This window comes from Myotis daubentonii, chromosome 2, assembly GCF_963259705.1.
Source record: "Myotis daubentonii chromosome 2, mMyoDau2.1, whole genome shotgun sequence".
Lineage (NCBI taxonomy): Eukaryota > Metazoa > Chordata > Mammalia > Chiroptera > Vespertilionidae > Myotis > Myotis daubentonii.
Window position 1 is genome coordinate 109,559,684 of NC_081841.1, and position 18,900 is coordinate 109,578,583.

The window sequence follows — 18,900 nt, forward strand, 5'->3', positions numbered from 1 at the left end:
GTGACTCAGAGTAGTTAAATGATCCAAGATTAACTAGCTAGCAGGTCACTAAACTAAAATTTAAGATCTATTCCCTAGTCAGTTTAGTTCAATGGTTAGAGTCTCAGCCTGTGGACTGAAGGGTAGCAGGTTCGATTCCAGTCAAGGGCACGTACCTCAGTTATAGGCTTGATCCCTGGTCCTGGTTGGGGCTCATGTGGGAGGCAGCCAATTAATGTCTCTCTGTCTGTACCTATCTTTCACATTCTTCTGTATGAATATTATGTTATTATTTTTATTCAATAACCTCCTGCCCAGCTGGTGTTGCTCAGTGGTTGAGTGTTGACCTATGAACCAGGAGGTCATGGTTTGATTCTGGTCAGGGCGCATGCCCAGGTTTTTAGCTGGGTCCCCAATCAATGATTCTCTCTCATCATTGATGTTTCTCTCTCTTTCTCCTTCTCCCTTCCTCTCTGAAACCAATAAACATATTTTTTTAAAAAAGTGTGTAAAACATAAACACTGTTTAAAGAACAATTTAAAATCAAACAACTGTGTAAGCCCACCTAGTTTAAAAAATAGAATGTTGCTCTAGCCGGTTTGGCTCAGTGGATAGAAGATAGGCCTGTGGACCAAAGGGTCCTGGGTTCCATTGAAGGTCAAGGGCACCTACCTTGGTTGCAGGCTCCTCACGCCTGGGGCTCCTGCAGGAGGCAACAATGGGTGTGTTTCTCTCAGGTTGATGTCTCTCTCAGTCTTTCCCTCTCTCTTCCACTCTCTCTAAAATCTATGGAAAAATATCCTCAGGGGAGGATTAACAACAGCAACAACAACAAATAGACTGTGGCCAACACTACAGAAGTACCTCCTTTGCCCCTGTGATCACAACCCCCCCTTTTTTTCTCAGACGTAATTACCATTCTGCCTTTTGTGATAATTACTTCATTGCTTTTTTTATATATATAGTTTCATCACCTGGGAATACATTCTGAGCAATATAGTAGTGCCTGCTTTTGAATGTTATAAAAATAGATTCAAATAGTATATATTATTTTGTCTTCGGCTTGTCACACCACCATGATGCTTGTGGAAGTCTTGACACACACAGCTGCAGCTTCACGTAGCCGTAGTTTGTTCATGGCCCCGAGTCATGCCTGGGAGGACGCCCAGGGCCGCTTCGTCAAGGACGCCGCACGCGCAGGCGGCGCCGCGGGTTCGCGCTCGCACGCTCAGTGCGCCGGAGCCAGGGACGCCCCGCCCCGCCCCGCCCCGCCCCGCCCCGCCCCGCCAGGTTCGCCGGAAAGCCTCGAGCTTCTCGCGAGACGCTTCACTCGCACGCTCGCTGCCGGGGTCGGAGGTCAGAGCGAGCTTCTCGGGGACCACTGGAGGAAGATGGCGGTGGAATCGCGCGTCACCCAGGAGGAAATTAAGAAGGAGCCGGAGAAGCCAATCGACCGGGAGAAGGTGAGGGGTCGGGATGAGGTGGCGGAGGGCTGGCGGGGCGCAGAGGGGGCCCGCAGGCGGTCGGGATCCGCGCTGGCCGGCTTGCTTCAACCCTTGCCTTTCCTCCTGCCCGCAGACGTGCCCGCTGCTGCTGCGCGTCTTCACCACCAACAACGGGCGCCACCACCGCATGGACGAGTTCTCCCGCGGGAACGTGCCGTCCAGCGAGCTGCAGATCTACACCTGGTGAGCGGGCGGCGCGGGCGGCGGGTGCGGGGGGTCCGGTGGCTGGGGAAGCCGCCTCCACTGGGGCCTGCGGGCGCCGAGCTCACGCAGTGAGCATTTGGCCGCTGAGTGAAAGGATTGGCCCGCCTTGTAACGCTTCGGCGTTTGAAAAGAATTGTGGCGGTTCGTTACGAAAATAGTTTGTAGACTGTTAAGAAGCGGTAGGCACCCTTAAGGGGCTCCTGGTTGAGTAAATGATGCTGAGGTAACAGGCTCATGGGAGCAGTGCTGTGCAGGGATGTCTGTTATCCTCAAAGAGCACTTTCACCTGAGGTTGAATCTTAGCTACCGTAGCATCCACAAATAATCAACAAAACCCAGTGATTGCTGATCTGAGGTTGGACGGAAAGGCTGCTGCCTTGTGTTACCTGCCCTGAATGTATATCCCTTGTGTACCTCGAGTCTGGCCAGGCATGGCACATACTGCAGACTACATGGAATTCCTTGGTTTGTTATCATAATGGCTTTTTAGTAACAGTAAAAGATATGATTATTTAAACTTTGTGTGTTGTGGTAACATTTGCCATTTAACTGTTTTGTTTTCTTAAAATATATTTTTATTTCAGAGCGGAAGGGAGAGGGAGAGGGATTGAAACATCAATGATGAGAAGAATCATTGATGGGCTGCCTCCTGCACGCCCCCCACATGTGCCCTTGACCAGAATGGCACCTAGGACCTTTCAGTCCACAGGCGGAAGCCCCATCCACTGAGCCAAATCTGCCAGAGCTATATATATACTTTTTTGAAAAGAAGGTGTAGTAAGGAAGGAAGCTCAGTGGATGTATAGTAAGCTCAATCTAGTGAGTTTATTAGAGCAGATGAATACTAAATAAGATGTAAGGGTGAAAATGACCCTCTACTCCCAATCAAGAAAAAGGATTACAAAAAATTCTGTCCTAAACTGTCCATCCTATCTAATAAAAGAGAAACGTGGTAATTGGCGTACGACCCCTACCCTTCCCATTGGCTAATCAGGGCACTATGCAAATTAACTGTCAGCCAAGATGGCAGCCGGCAGCCAGGCAGCCTAAAACTAACATGAGGCTTGCTTGCTTCAGTGAGGAGGACTCCAACTTTCCCCGCCTGCCACTGCAGGCCTCTGAGCTGCAAGCAACTATGTAACAAACATAGAAGCTAAACAAAACCCCAGAAACCTGCCCGGCTTCAGCCAGCAGGATCGCAACATTGTAAGCAAAGGCCAGAAACCTACTTTCAGCAGCGGAGGCCTAAGAGCTGGAGCCAAACCTCAAAGCTAAAGCTGGCCCAGAAGAAAAAAAGAAAAAAAGGAGCGGTTGGGAGCTTCCGTCACCCCCAGCCTGAAAACAGCCCTCAGCTCCTCACCCAGACTGGCCAGGCACCCCAGTGGGGACCCCCACCCTGAAGGGTGTGTGACCAGCTGCAAACAGCCATCATCCCCGCACCCAGGCTGGCCAGGCACCCCAGTGGGGACCCCCACCGTGAAGGATGTGTGACCAGCTGCAAACAGCCATCAGCCCCTCACCCAGGCTGGCCAGGCACCCCAGTGGGGACCCCCACCCTGATCCAGGACACCCTTCAGGGCAAACCAGCTGGCACCCACCCATGCACCAGGCCTCTACCCTATATAGGAAAAGGGTAATATGCCTCCCAGCACCGGGAACAGCGGAGCTGCAAGGCCTTCCGGCACCGGGATCAGCGTGATGGGGCAGCGCCCAAACCCCCTGATCGCCCTGCGGCTCTGTGTGTGACAGGGTGCGGCGCCCCAACCCCCTGATCGGCCCTGCTCTGTGTGTGACACGGTGCAGCGCCCCAACCCCCTTCCCCCCCCCCCCCCCACGGCCCCTGCTCTGTGAGTGACGGGGTAGAGCCATAACCTCCCCATCGGCCCTGCCCTGAGTGTGAGAGTGGCGGCACCCCAATCCCCTGATCGGCCCTGCTCTGTGGGTGATAGAGGGCGGCGCCCCAACCCCCTGATCAGCCCTGCTCTGTGCATGACAGGGGCTGCGCCCCAACCCCCTGATTGGCCCTGCTCTGTGCGTGACAGGGTACAGAGCCCCAACCCCCCTGATGGGCCCTGCTCTGTGAGTGATGGGGAAATGCCCCAACCCCCTGATTGGCCCTGCTCTGTGCATGACGGGATGGTGCCCCAACCCCCCAATCGGCCCTACCCTGAGCGTGACTGAGGGTGGAATCACAACCTCTCGATTGCCCTGCTCTGTGTATGACAGGGGGCGGCGCCCCAACTCCCCAATCGGCCCTGCTCTGAGCCTGACCAGGGGCTGTACCTAGGGATTGGGCCTGCCCTCTGCCACCCGGGAGCAGGCCTAAGGCAGCAGGTCGTTATCTCCCGAGGGGTCCCAGACTGCGAGAGGGCACAGGCCGGGCTGAGGGGCCCCCCTCCCCCCCAAGTGCACAAATTTTTGTGCACCGGGCCTCTAGTGAAATATAACCAAACAAGGAAAGACAACTCCTCCTATACCTCAAAATGGTGCCGAAAGACATTCTGAAAGAGCTCTACCCAGAAGCAGTAATGAGAGAGATTAGTTAACAAAGCTTGGGAATTCTCAATTTGTAGAAGTGGGCTGAAGAGCTGTAATGTAGGCAGCCCTGAGACAAATCAAGGAAAAAGGAGTGGAAATCAAGAGGAACCCAAGGCACTCTGTGGAGTTGGGGGAACAAGCCAGACGCCACAGAGGTGCTGTCTCTCTTGTACTTGGGAGGTCATCAAACAGGTTATTGGAAGTGAATTACATAGGTCACTGTTTCAGGCTCAGCCAGAAAAATAGAACCAGTAGAAGCTCTATATTAAGAGATTTATTGCAAATTGGCTTACACCAAGCATGTCAAACTTGAGGCCCGCAGGCCACATGGGGGCCCACAATGAATATTTTTGCAGCCCAGCCAATATAACGGTATGTAAGAAACATTTTAATAAAAATTTTGTAACTTAATTTTTACAGTATCCTGTTATAACGTTCGCTAATGACTGATTACTATAATCATGTTGCATTCATTTCCCTTACATGCCTTATGCACAGGCGCAACATTTCTCTCCACTAATACTAGCAGTAAATATTTTAGCAGCCGATTGCCACATCATTAGTTTTGTACTGACTTGTTTGGTGTGCGCAACAGGAAATATTTCGCTTTCGGAAAATAAGAAAAATAGGTTTATTTGCATTATGCTTATTAATTTGTGCAGTTATTCAGTGTCTGGTAAGTTAATGTTCAAGAAAAATTAATTTTTATTAAAATGTTCTATGATTTTGTTATAGTTTTCTTTTGTGGCCCACATAAACTTAAACCTTGTTTATTTGGCCCGTGTTAACCTTTGAGTTTGACATGCTTGGCTTACACAATTGTAGTGCCTGAGCACCTAAATCCTAATCTGGAAGGCAGGCTATCTGGAAGCTGGAACTCTCAAACATGTGAGAAAGCTGTGTTTGAAGCCTGATAAGACCCTCCTAACTGATTGAATCAGGTGTGCTCATATTATCTGGAATAATCTCTTTAAAGTATAACTGATGATAGACTTTAATCCCATATATAAAATACAAACCCTGCTTGACCTACCATGGGGTTATTGTAATGTCTCAATAAACCCATTCCCATCATAGTTGGAAATATAAATCGAAAATTTAATACATTTAATACAGCTACACTGTAAAGTATTGGTTGTTTAACCTTGTGATCGTGTCCTGTATGTCTGTACCTTACACAACACCTGAATTAGTGGGATTTTTTTGTTTTTAGGTGTTTGTTTGTTTTTTGTAATTTTTATTTGTGTGTTTTTTCACATTCAATATTCTGCATTGGTTTCAGGTATACAACATAGTGGTTAGATAATCATATACTTTACAGAGTGGTCCCCCTGATATTTCAAGGACCCCCCCCCCACCCGTACATAACTATTAAAATGTTATTATTTTCTCCCCTTGACCTCTCCCCAGCCACTCCTCCCCGCCCCCCCAGCACATGACCTCATTGTTCATTGGCTGAATTAGTGTTTGATTGAATAACTGGGAGCTTAAGTTCGCCAGATTGACATATAAAAGTGACCCTCACAGTTAACCAGCAAAGACTTCAGCCCCAAGGGAGCTCTTGCATGCTTCACCCCTATACTCAGCTTTATTTCATTGCTTTAAAATTATTATTAGCCTGGCTGGCATAGCTCAGTGGTTGAGCATTGACCTATGAACCAGGAAGTCATGGTTCAATTCCCGGTCAGGGCACATGCGCGGGTTGGGGCTCAATCCCCAGTTGGAGGCATGCAGAAGGCAGCCAATGGATGATTCTCAAAACTGATGTTTCCATCTCTCTCTCCCTTCCTTTCTGAAATCAATAAAATTATTATTATTTGTTAATCTTTACCCAAGGATTTTTCCCCAAGGATTTTTAGATAGAGAGGGAGAAAGGGAGGAAGGAAGAGAGAGAAAGAAACATCCATGTGAGAGAGACACAGCAATTGGTGTCTCCTTGCACTCACCCTGACCGGCGCTGGGATTGAATTAGCAAACCAGGTATGTGCCCTTGACAGGGAATTGAACTTGAGACCCTTTGGTGGGCGGACCAGCACTAACCACTGAGTCAGGGCTATTTTTTGTGTCTTTTTTCTCCCTCTTATTTTTTTTTAATATATTTTATTAATTTTTTACAGAGAAGAAGGGAGAGGGATAGTTAGAAACATCCATGAGAGAGGAACATCAATCAGCTGCCTCCAACACACCCCCTACTGGGGATGTGCCCCCAACCAAGGTAAATGCCCTTGACTGGGATCGAACCTGGGACCGTTCAGTCCGGAGGCCGACGCTCTATCCACTGAGCCAAACCGGTAGGGCTTCCTTTTTTATGCTTGCTTTTTTTGTTTTGTACTCAAGCTTTAGACTAGTGGTCAGAAAGCAACACTTGGCACTCCTCCACCTATTGGTCTGGGAACATAGTCCTCAGCAGGTTGGAAGCTTGTGGAGGACTCACACTGTCAGAACTCATAAAAGGTGTGAGCGGAATTCCCAAAGTTCATTATGAGCAAGATGACAATATGGGAGATATTTTTAGAAAAGAAGACGGAATCCTTTCTGGTACAGTTAAATATATATTATGTACCAGGGAGTAATTGATTACAATAAACAGCATCAGAATATCGGGTTACCTCCAAGACATTAAAAAAAACCACTCTGGCTTCAGACTTCATGCCAACATTGGAGATCACTGGGGACAAAGTTAAAATAGGGTTGCAGAACAGAATTTGAACTCTGACAAAGTAAAAATAAGCTACGAAAGTACAAGATGAGAGGAAGTAAACAGAATCTTTCTCTGATGTTTTACAATTCCTTCAATTTGACTTCAGTTTTTCTTCTATTAATTTCAAATTAAACCTAATTTGTTAAAAAAAATATGTATAATATCTGATGAGCCCTGTATTAGTCAAGTATTATCAAGTATTAATACTTAATATTATCAAGTATTATAATATAGCATTGTGTGTATATATAAAAAGATGCCTAGAGTGATGTTAATCTGGCTATTTCAGGTTGGTGAGATTTGGCATATAATTTATTGCATTCTTGCGTATGGCTTTTCTTTCCCTATTTGTTTGTTTTTTTATTGATTTCAGAGAGAAAGGGAGAGAGATAGAAACATCAATGATGAGAGAGAATCACTGATCAGTTACCTCCTGCACAACCCACACAGAGGATTGAGCCCATAAGCCGGGCATGTGTCCTGACTGGGAATGGAACCGTGAACTCTGGGTTCATAGGTTGAGCCATGCCAATCCGGCATCCTTCCCCCTTCATTATTATTTTTTTAATTTATTTTCCCTTTATTGATTAACATATTACAAATGTGACCTTATCCCCCCAATGTCCTCTCATCCCCCCAATCCTGCCCTCACCCTCACCCCCTGTTGTCCACATCCATCGCTTATGCTTATATGCATGCATACAAGTCCTTTGGTTGATCTCTCCCCCTCACCCCCACCCTCCCCTACCTTCCCTCTGAGTTTTGAGCATCTGATTGATGCTTCTCAGTCTCTACATCTGTTTTTGTTCATCGGTTTATATTGTTCATTATAATCCACAAATGAGTGAGAGCATGTGATATTTATCTTTCTCTGACTGACTTATTTCACTTAGCATAATGCTCTCCAGCTCCATCCATGCTGTCGCAAATGGTAGGAGTTCCTTCCTTTTTACAGCTGTATAGTATTCCATTGTGTAGATGTATCACAGTTTTTAATCCATTCATCTGCTGATGGGCACTTAGGCTGATTCCAAATCTTAGCTATGGTGAATTGTGCTGCTATGAACATAGGGATGCATATATCCTTTCTGATTGGTGTTTCTGTTTTCTTGGGATATATTCCTAGAAGTGGGATCACTGGGTCAAATGCAAGTTCCATTTTTAGTTTTTTGAGGAAACTCCATACTGTTCTCCACAGTGGCTGCACCAGTTTGAATTCCCACCAGCAGTGAACGAGGGTCCCTTTTTCTCAGCATCCTCGCCAGCATTTGTCATTTGTAGATTTGTTGATGATAGCCATTTTGACAGGTGTGAGATGGTACTTCATTGTCGTTTTGATTTGCATCTTTCGGATGATTAGTGACTTTGAGAATGTTTCCATATATCTCTCAGCCTTCTGTATGTCCTCTTTCAAAAAGTGTCTATTTAGGTCCGTTGCCCATTTTTTGATTGGATTGTTTACCTTCCTTTTGTTAAGTTGTATGAGTTCCCCGTAAATGTTGGAGATTAAACCTTTATCGGTGATAACATTGGCAAATATGTTCTCCCATGCAGTGGGTTTTCTTGTTGTTTTGTTGATGGTTTCTTTTGCTGTGCAGAAGCTTTTTATTTTGATATAGTCCCATTTGTTTATTTTCACTTTAGTTTCCATTGCCCTAGGAGCTGTGTCAGTGAAGAAATTCCTTCGGCATATATCTGAGATTTTGCTGCCTGTGGATTCCTCTAATATTTTTATGGTTTCCCGTTTTTATCCATTTTGAGTTTATTTTTGTGTATGGTGTAAGTTGGTGGTCTAGTTTCATTTTTTTGCATGTGTTTGACCAATTTTCCCAGGACCATTTATTGAAGAGACTGTCTTAACTCCATTATATGTTCTTGCCTCCTTTGTCAAATATTAATTGAGGATAGTGGTTTGGGTCAGTTTCTGGGTTGTCTGTTGTGTTCCATTGGTCTATATGTCTGTTCTTGTGCCAGTACTAGGCAGTTTTGAGAACAGTGGCTTTGTAATACAGCTTGATATCTGGTATTGAGATCCCTCCTATTTTGTTCTTCTTTCTCAGGATCGCAGCAGCCATTTGGGTTTGTTTTTTTTTATTCCAGATGAATTTTTGGAGAGTTCTTTCTAGATCTGTGAAATATGCTGTTGGTATTTTAATGGGGAGTTCATTGAATCTGTAGATTGCTTTGGGTAGTATGGACATTTTGATGATGTTGATTCTACCAATCCATGAACACGGTATGTTCTTCCATCTGTTTATGTCTTCCTCTATCTCTTTTTTTCAATGTCCTGTAGTTTTCCGTGTAGAGGTCTTTTACCTCCTTAGTTAAGTTTATTCCTAGGTATCTTAATTTTTTTTGGTGCGATGGTAAATGGGATTATTTTTTTAAATTTCTCTTTCTGTAAGTTCACTATTGGCGTATAAAAATGCCATAGATTTCTTGGCTTTCATTTTGTAACCTGCTACATTGCCAAATTCATTTATTAGGTCTAATAATTTTTTGATGGAGTCTTTAGGGTTTTCTAAGTACAATATCATGTCATTTGGGAATAATGACAGTTTTACTTCTTCTTTTCCAATTTGGATGCCTTTTATTTCTTCTTCTTGTCTGATCGCTTTGGCTAGCACTTCCAGTACTGTGTGGAACAGGAAGTATTTAAAGTGGGCATCCCTGTCTTGTTCCTGTTCTTAAGGGAAATGGTTTTAGTTTTTGCCCATTGAGTATGATGTTGCGGTAGGTTTGTCATATAAGGCTTTTATTATGTTGAGGTATGATCCCTCTATTCCCACTTTGCTGAGCGTTTTTATCAGAAAAGCGTGTTGAACTTTGTCAAATGCCTTTTCTGCATCAATTGATTATGTGATTTTTGTCTCTCAATTTGTTTATGTGATGTGTCATGTTTATTGATTTGCAGATATTATACCAGCCTTGCATTCCTGGAATAAATCCCACTTGGTCATGGTGTATGATCTTTCTAATGCAATGCTGGATCTGGTTTGCTAGAATTTTGTTGAGGATTTTAGCATCTGTGTTCATCAGGGATATTGGCCTGTAATTCTCTTTCTTTGTGGTGTCTTTATCTGGTTTTGGGATTAGGGTAATGCTGGCTTCATAGAAAGAGCTTGGAAGTGTGCCTTCCTCTTGAATTTTTTGGAATAGTCTGAGAAGGATTTGCTTTAGTTCTTTGAATGTTCGGTAAAACTCCCCTGTGAAGCCATTTGGTCCAGGGCTTTTGTTTGCTGGAAGCTTTTTCATTACTGTTTCAATTTCATCAGTAGTTATTGGCCTATTCAGGTTTTATGATTCTTCCTGATTGAGTTTTGGAAGCTTGTATTTTTCTAGGAATGTGTCCATTTTGTCGAGGTTGTCCAGTTTGTTGGAGTAGAGTTGTTCATAGTATTTTTTGACAGTCCTTTTATATCAGTGGGGTCAGTTGTTATTTCACCTCTTTCATTTCTGATTTTGTTTTTTGGCTCCTCTCTCTTTGTTTCTTGGTGAGCCTGGCGAGAGGTTCATCAATCTTGTTAATCCTTTCAAAGAACCAGCTCTTGGTTTCATTTATCTTTTGTATTGTATTTTGGGGCTCTATGTCGTTTATTTCTGCTCTGATCTTTATTATTTCCTTCCTTCTGGATACTGTGGGCTTTTCTTGTTGCTCTCTTTCTAACTATTTGAGTTGTAGGGTTAGATTATTTATTACCAGTTTTTCTTGTTTTTTGAGGTAGGCCTGTAGAGCTATGAACTTCCCTCTCAGGACTGCTTTCATTGTGTCCCATAGATTTGGGATTGTTGTGTTTTCATTGTCATTTGTTTCCAGGATGCTTTTTATTTCTTCTTTGATCTCTCTGGTAACCCAGTCATTATTTAATAGCATGCTATTTAGCCACCAAGGGTTTGATTTTTTTCAATGTTTATTGTAGTTGATTTCTAGTTTTATGCCTTTGTGATCTGAGAAGATGCTTGTTATGATTTCTATTCTCTTGAATTTGAAGAGACTTTGCCTGTGTCCTAATATATGGTCTATCTTTGAAAATGTCCCATGTGCATTGGAGAAGAATGTATATTCTGTAGCTTTGGGGTGAAATATTCTGAAGATGTTGATTAAGTCCATCTGATCTAGGAGTCATTTAGGATTGCTGTTTCTTTGCTTATTTTTTGTTTAGAGGATTTATCCATTGGTGTCAGTGGGGTATTAAAGTCCCCTACTATGACTATTGCTATCGATCTCTCCCTTGATATCTTCCAGAAGTTGTTTTATGTATTTGGGTGCTCCTGTATTGGGAGCATATATGTTTACCAGAGTTATATCTTCTTGTTGAATTGCTCCCTTTAGTACTATGTAGTGGCCATCCTTATCTCTTGTTATGGCCTTTACTTTGAGGTCTATTTTGTCAGCTATAAGTATCGCAACCCCAGCTTTTTTCTCATTTCCATTTGCCTGAAAAATTTTTTTCCCATCTCTTCACTCTCAGTGTGTGTTCTGAGGTGGGTATCTTGCAGATAGCAAATATATGGGTCATGTTTTCTTATTCATTCAGCTACCCTGTGTCTTTTGATTGGAGCATTTAATCCATTTACATTTAATGTTATTATTGAAAAGTACTTGTTTATGGTCATTTTTATTCTTAATGTTTGTGTTTCTTCTTGTCTTTCTATTTCTTCTTTTTACAGCAGTCCCTTTAGCATTTCTTGCATTGCTGGTTTGGTGGTAATAAATTCTCTTAGCCCTTTTTTGTCTGTGAAGCTCCTGATTCCACCTTCAATTTTGAATGATAGCCTTGCTGGGTATAGTATTCTTGGATTCATTCCCTTGCTTTGCATCACTTTGTATATTTCATTCCATTCCCTTCTTGCCTGGTGTGTTTCTATTGAGAAGTCAGCTGATATTCTAATAGGAGATCCCTTGTAGGTAACTTTCTGTCTCTCTCTGGCAGCCTTTAGGATTCTTACTTTCTCGTTGGTGTTTGCCAATTTAATTATGATGTGTCTTGGTGTTGGTCTTTTGGGGCTCATCTTATTTGGCACTCTATGTGCTTCTTGGACTTGTGTAGTTTTTTTCTTGCCAGTATCAGAGAAGTTTTCTGTCATTATTTCTTCAGATAGGTTTTCTATTCCTTGCTTCTCCTCCTCTCCTTCTGGGACCCCTATTAAGCGAATGTTGTTTCGTTTTGCGTTGTCCCAACGCTCCCTTAGGCTCTCCTCTTGTTTTTTAAGTTTTTTTTCCAGTTGCCCCTGTGTTTGTGTGTTTTTTTCTACCTTGTCTTCTAATTCGCTGATGCGGTCCTCAGCCTCTTCTAGTCTGCTGTTTAAGCCTTCCATTGTGTTCTTTATTGCAGCTATGTCGTTCTTCATTTCCTCTTGGTTCCTTTTCATGTTGGTGACATTCTCATTCAGCTCCTTATAATTCTCATTGAGTTGTGTGTATTTGTCATCCAGCTGTTTGAGCATCCTTATAACCATTACTCTGAATTCTTTCTCTGATAAGTTAGTAGCCTCAATTTTATTTAATTCCCTTTCTGGTGACTTCTCTTTTTCTTTCCTTTGTGGATTGCTTTTTTGTCTTCCCATGTTTTGCTGTAATGTTTTAATTGTAGCTCCGATTGCTTTGCTACCCAGTTTCTTTTGGGTATGGTGCTACTGGTGTGACTTCTCAGATCTCCTGGGCTTGGTAGTCTAGTTAGCTCCCTACTTGAGCTATTTGGGTTCTCTTGATGTAGGCCTGTGAGCTGGAAAGGCGCAAGTGAGGTGTCTAGAAGTCAGCAGCCTTGGAGGCGGTGTCCCAATTTTTGCTGTCTTGTGCCCTTGGTTGAAATCACGCGTGCCCATTGGGGACTCACAGTGGCACCCAGGAGCTGTCTGTTGGGGTGGTGGGGTTCAGGAGGCCTGCGTTCTGGAAAGGCATGACTGTGGTGTCCAGAGTTCTGTTGTTGTGGGGTGGGCAGACTCAGCTTTTGCTGCTGCCTCCGTGGTTGGATACACGCATTCCCAGCGCAGTTCACAGGGGGCACCTGTAGTGTCTTTACCAGCAGGGTGTACTGACACACTCTGAAGGGCCCTGGCACTGAAGCCACTGGATTGCAGTGTCTGTGGGCAGGTATCCCAGTAGAGGGAATTCAGCGTTTCTACAGCCCAGCAGTGCACCCGTTTGTTTAAGTGCGTGTGGAGCAGGGCTCACAGTGAGGCCCCAGGGCTGCCTGTGGAGCGGTGGTTCTGGGAGTCCTGCATGCTGGGAAAGCATGCAACTGTAGTGTCCACAGTTCTGCAGCTGTGGGGTGAGGAAACTCTGTTTTTGCTGATGCACCTGTGGTGGATAGGCGTGCGTTCCCGGTGCTGGTTTACAGGAGCACCCGCAGTGAGTTTGCTAGCGCAGGCGCACTGAAGCACTCTGAAGGGCCCTGGCACGCTTAATCGAGGCCTTTGGGCAGGTATCCAGGATGGGTGAATTCAGAATTTCTACTGCCCAGGGGAGTGCGTCCCTATTTGTCCAAGATCGGACCCAGCGGAGGCTCACTACGGCTTCCCAAAGTGCCCTGTGGATAGATGGGCTCAGGGGGAGTGAGCAACTGTGGCAGTGCCTTTCCAGGGCGCTGAGCTCTGACGCACTCTGAGGGACCCTGGTGCTGAAGGGCCCTGGCGCTTAAGTTGCGCAGCTCGGTATATGTGGGCAGTTATTCAGGCAGAGGGAATTCAGAATTTCTACCGGGGGGCAGTGCGCCTGTGTCTGTACAAAATCACACCCAGGTGGGGCTCACAGTGACTCCTAAGAGAAGTCTATGGAGTGGTGTGCCTCGGAGACCTGCGTGCTGGAGATGCATGAATGCGATGTCGGAGGTCTGCCGCTGGGGTGGGGGAGGCTGCACTTACTCCTGTGGGCGTGGTGGTCCTTTGGAGGTGGAGATCCCAGGGTCTGCGAGTCTGCGGGTGGGGCAGCAGGATTTTGGCTGGAGTGGCTGCTGGGTCGCAGGCAGTATCCCAGGCCTGTCTGGGTGGTGGTGCTGATGAGTTCCTAGAAGAGGCCACTCTCCCCTTAAAGATGGCGTGGGCTCCGTCCTTCCCCCTTTAAATAACATGTTTCAAATTGGGAAAGGCAGTCTTGCCCAGCTTCTCACCCTTTGCTGAGGCTGCAGAAAAGTGGCTTTGGGCCCAGAGCATTTCCTTGCAAAGAGATAAAAGAGCCCTCACAAGCCCGTGCTGGCATATCTCTTTGGGAGTCTCTTTTCCTGTTCTGGATTTGATGTGTGTGCTTTGTTCTGCTTAAACATCATATGGCACCTACCCAACCCCACTGCTGTATCCAGGAGCTTTCACCTGCAACACAAGAGGCATGCATACAGACCACCTCTCTGCATTGGCTGCAGGGTGAGACCTGCTGGCAGTGGGGGACCTGCATGCATCACTTATTGAAGTGGATCTTGCTTGTCTTTTAGTGCAGTGGCCGCCAACCTTTCGGACCTCATAGACTACCAGTGGTCCATGGACCACTGGTTGGCGACTGCTGTTTTAGTGCACGTAAAGTGTTGTTCATGTTTTTCTTGGCAACCTGCAAACCATGGAGTGGGGTGATCTCCTGGGCTGCTGCTTCTGGTAGTGGATGTTGTTATGCTCTTTGCTGCCCTCTACAAAATGGGACTCCTCCCCAAAGTTGGAAACAGGTGTTGCTTGCTTGACATGTTTTATACAAAAAGAGAAACTTAAAAAAAAAAAAATGGAGACAGAGATGAATAGAAGTCAACATATAGAGTTAATGAGAGTTTGAAATAATAAAAACAGTAATGGTGGGAATGGAGAGAAAAATAGATTTGACCTGTATTTAGGAGGTTAAACAATACAATAGAGATTTGAAGAATTAGTGCTTAGGTTTATGACCTGGGCAACTAAGCGGGTGATGGTAGTTTTGATGGTAATATGCGAGGAAGAGTATGTTTTGTGGGGAATTCTGTTTTGTTCTGTTTTGGGTATATGAAAGATTTGGCCACAGCGAGTGGACGGTGATGTAGTCATCCTGGATGTTTTCACTCTCTGTGGTTAAAACCATGGTTTTATTTGAGTATGATGTAGTGTGGAGATTTGTAAATACGTGCAAAGTTAAAACAAAGTGACCTGTTGGGCATTTGACTCCCTGTTTGATGATGTAGTTTAGAAATTTCTTTTTTTTAAAAAAAAATATATATTTTATTGATTTCAGAGAGGAAAGGAGAGGGAGAGAAAGAAACATCAAGGATGAGAATCATTGATCAACTGCCTCCTGCATGCCCCCTACTTGGTATTGAGCCTGCAACCCAGGCATGTGCCCTTGACCGGAATTGAACCTGGGACCCTTCAATTCGCAGGCCAACGCTCTATCACTGAGCCCAACCAGCTAGGGCTAGATTTCTTATTCTTAATCAGTGCCTGGTGTCCTTGAGTCATTTTATAGTGCCCTATTAGGCAAATGTTCCAAGTTCCAGGTCATTCATTTCATTTTCCCAGTTGTCATGAAAGAACACAATATAAAAATTTATATTGATTTGTTACTACTTCCAAGATGCTTATCTTTTTTTTTTTTTTAACTTTTTTTTTTATTGCTTAAAGTATTACAAAGGGTATTACATATGTATCCATTTTATCCCCCCGCCCTAGACAGTCCCCTAGCCTCCCCTATCACCCAGTGTCTTATGTCCATTGGTTATGCTTATATGCATGCATACAAGTCCTTTCGTTGATCTCTTACCCCCCTACCTCCTGCCCCCCAACCCTCCCCGGCCTTCCCGCTGCAGCTCGACAATCTGTTTGAGGCAGCTCTGCCTCTGTATCTATTATTGTTCAAAAGTTTATAATGGTCTCTATTGTCCACAAATGAGTGAGATCATGTGGTACTTTTCCTTTATTGACTGGCTTATTTCACTTAGCATAATGCTCTCCAGTTCCATCCATGACGTTGCAAATGGTAAGAGTTCCTTCCTTTTTACAGCAGCATAGTATTCCATCGTGTAGATGTACCACAGTTTTCTAATCCATTCAAGAGATGCTTATCTTTTAAAAGATTTTTTCCAGATTATGTCATATTAACTCAAAAGACAATATTAAGTTCTGTGTTTCAGATAAATATGTGCAGGGCAAGAATATACATTGTGAAAGGAGCCTGTGCTTTGTCAAAATTTTCCTGTTTCATCTGCTTCTGGGCTCCATCTATTGTAAAACTCACCATAAGATTCCTTCTTAGGAAAAACACTGCACATCTTCATGAAAATACTTTCCTGTCACATTCATTCCAATGTGCATTCCAATTCCAGAGATTCTAAAATTGGGAAAGTATGTGTCCTGGAAATAATGAAACAGTTATTTTAAGTGTTTGGATTAATTTGGAATAGTTAACATTAAAGGGGTAAATCACTAGGCCAATAAGGTGATAGCATATATAATTCTGAAGCCTCTGTTAGCAATAACAGCCTGACTTTAATTCATCAAAATTTCAAATATTGAGGCTGGTAAGGGGACTATTTGGGGGACAAATAGTATTATTAGATGTTTTAAAATTAACTGAAGCATAAAACCATGACAGTTTCTGACATAAATCGCAATTCAGACACAATTAATTCTTTGTATGTCTATATCCTTGTTACATTATTGCTGATTAATGAAATATAATGTCGTTTTAAAAAATTCAGGATGGATGCCACCTTGAAAGAACTGACTAGTTTAGTAAAAGAAGTCTACCCAGAAGCTAGAAAGAAGGGCACACACTTCAACTTTGCAATTGTTTTTACGGATATTAAAAGACCTGGTTATCGGTAGGTAACTTTATTTTTAGTTCCTATAATGTCTTTTCCCTTTTGATATATTTTAACTGATGGGGGTAACTCTTTAGTGAATCTGATTAGTGGAAGGAATATCGATTTGTATTATCTTAATATCTGGTTTATTGTGCTGTAAGATAATGGAGCAGATCCAGTTCCATGTTCACTGTGTAGTATGTATGGAGCTGCATGGTTTGTGAAACATTAACAGTTGGTTTCTTTCCTGCAGGGTGAAGGAGATTGGCAGCACCATGTCTGGGAGAAAGGGGACTGATGATTCCATGACCCTGCAGTCGCAGAAGTTTCAGATAGGAGATTATCTGGACATAGCGATCACCCCTCCGAATCGGGCACCACCTCCTTCAGGGCGCATGAGGCCATATTAAATTTTATTGACTATTTCTTCAGTTTATTTTCATTCAGTTATGTAAAACAAATTTATGCTTTTTCCTCCCCTTTTTATTGCCATTAAGCCTTTAAACTCTAAACAAATTGTAATGCATTTATTTAGGAGTTAGGTTTGGCTGTGCTATGGTATGAATAGTAATAGAAAGTCCATGTTTCAAGTCCTTCTATAAAATATGAAGTGCTCTTAGCATTCTATGTAAAACTGTTGTTAAATATACATGTGCAATCAACCTGAGTGTGAAAATTAATGGAGGCATGGGAACTGGGTTTGAGTATTTGGGGTTTGTGCTGAGTAGTGGAGGATAGTGAGCTTAATGTCAAGTGGGGCAGAACAAGAAAGCCATCTATACTAATAAAAGGGTAATATGCTAATTAGGGCAGACATCCATCCAGACAGCCACAGCGGCTGCGAGGCCCTGGGCTCAGGCCTCACAGCCGCCATGGCCAGCGGTGGTGGCGGCAGCAGGGTGATGGGGGCGGCGCCTTCTCCTGATCATCCTGGTCGCCTCACACAGAGGAAGGCCAGACAGTGGTAGTAGGACATCCCCTGAGGGGACCCCCCTCCCATGCACGAATTTTCGTGCACCAGGTCTCTACTAGGATTATAATTAAACTAGAGGCCCGACGCACAAAATTCATGCAAGAGTAGGCCCTCCCCCAGATGCCAGCACCGGCTTCCCTCAGGCCGCCGGCAGGCACTCGGGACCTGGGCTTCCCTTGCAGCCCTGGTTTCATCCGGAAGGACATCCGGTCTAATTAGCATATTATGCTTTTATTATTATAGATAGCATGAGTTTGTGGCCTAGACAAGGGTGTGGAGTTAGAAAAAGGATCTCTGTGCCTGAGCATGGCAGCAGAGGCATTTTGGAAGTTTGAGCTGATGCAACTTGAAGAACCTTGTGATTGAAGAAATTGGCCTGCCTAAATCATGGCACAGTCAAAATACAACTCTTCAAAAAGCTAGAGAAGAGAATGGGTGCCACAGTGAGGGCTTTTTATGTTTTAAAGATGGGGAGGACAGGAAGCAGGGTTAGAACTTAAGGTAAACCTTCCACCCTTATCCTGAAGAAAATCTGAAAATGGAAGAGGAATCAAGGCCAAGTGAGAAGTGCCAGGAATGAGGTCAGGTTGGGTAAGGGATATTCACACATCCTGCTAAATGCTTATAAGTGAAGACAGTCGTCTCCCCTTCTCTGTCGGGGACACTTTCCAACATTCCCAGTGGATACCTAAAATACCAGAGAGTACTGATCCCTATGTATACTGTCTTTTCCTATACATTCATACCTGTGATAAAGTTTAATTGGTAAACTAGGGAGAGTATGAGATTAATAACCATAACTACTAATAGCACAGTTGTAACGTACTGTAATAAAGTTATGTGAATGTGGCATTATTAAACAAAATACGGGTTACTTGAACATAAGCACTATAATTGATAACTGAGAAATCAGCTGATACACTCGACAAATGTCAGCCATTATTTAACTTTTTTTTTTTAATTGATTTCAGAGAGGAAGGGAAAGAGATAGAAACATCATGATGAGAGAATCATTGATTGATTGCCTCCTGCATGCTCCCTACTGGGGATCAAGCTCACAACCTGGGGTTATGCCCTGACTGGGAAATGAATTGTGACCTCCTGGTTCATGTGTTGATGCTCTCTACCACTGAGCCACGTTGGCTAGGCAAAGGTCAGTCTTAAAATCTTGTCATGCTGTGGAATTGGCCTCTCTGCTGCAAAGTAAGTTAACAGGTAGCAAAGGTAAGCCTGGAACTAGATCCAGT

The 18,900-nt window shown here is 44.0% G+C and overlaps 2 protein-coding genes across 4 annotated transcripts in view; one reads left to right on the plus strand and one right to left on the minus strand.

The window, feature by feature from the left end:
* The first annotated feature begins 1,284 nt into the window (after nucleotides 1-1,284).
* Nucleotides 1,285-17,342, plus strand: SAP18 (Sin3A associated protein 18). The gene is made up of 4 exons (XM_059684232.1): nucleotides 1,285-1,443; nucleotides 1,559-1,668; nucleotides 16,576-16,698; nucleotides 16,934-17,342. Exons 1-4 carry the CDS (start codon nucleotides 1,372-1,374, stop codon nucleotides 17,088-17,090), a joined length of 462 nt encoding a protein of 153 aa, XP_059540215.1. The 5' UTR covers nucleotides 1,285-1,371; the 3' UTR covers nucleotides 17,091-17,342.
* Nucleotides 15,960-18,900, minus strand: part of SKA3 (spindle and kinetochore associated complex subunit 3) — a 52,507-nt gene continuing 49,566 nt past the window's right edge. For 2 of the 3 annotated variants that reach the window (XM_059684206.1, XM_059684209.1), the window contains one exon: nucleotides 15,970-16,228. In XM_059684206.1, coding sequence (XP_059540189.1) covers nucleotides 16,127-16,228 — 102 coding nt within the window. In that variant the 3' untranslated portion in view covers nucleotides 15,970-16,126. Of the gene's footprint in view, nucleotides 16,229-18,900 lie in introns of all 3 variants that reach the window. The other variant, XM_059684207.1, reaches the window with a different exon arrangement.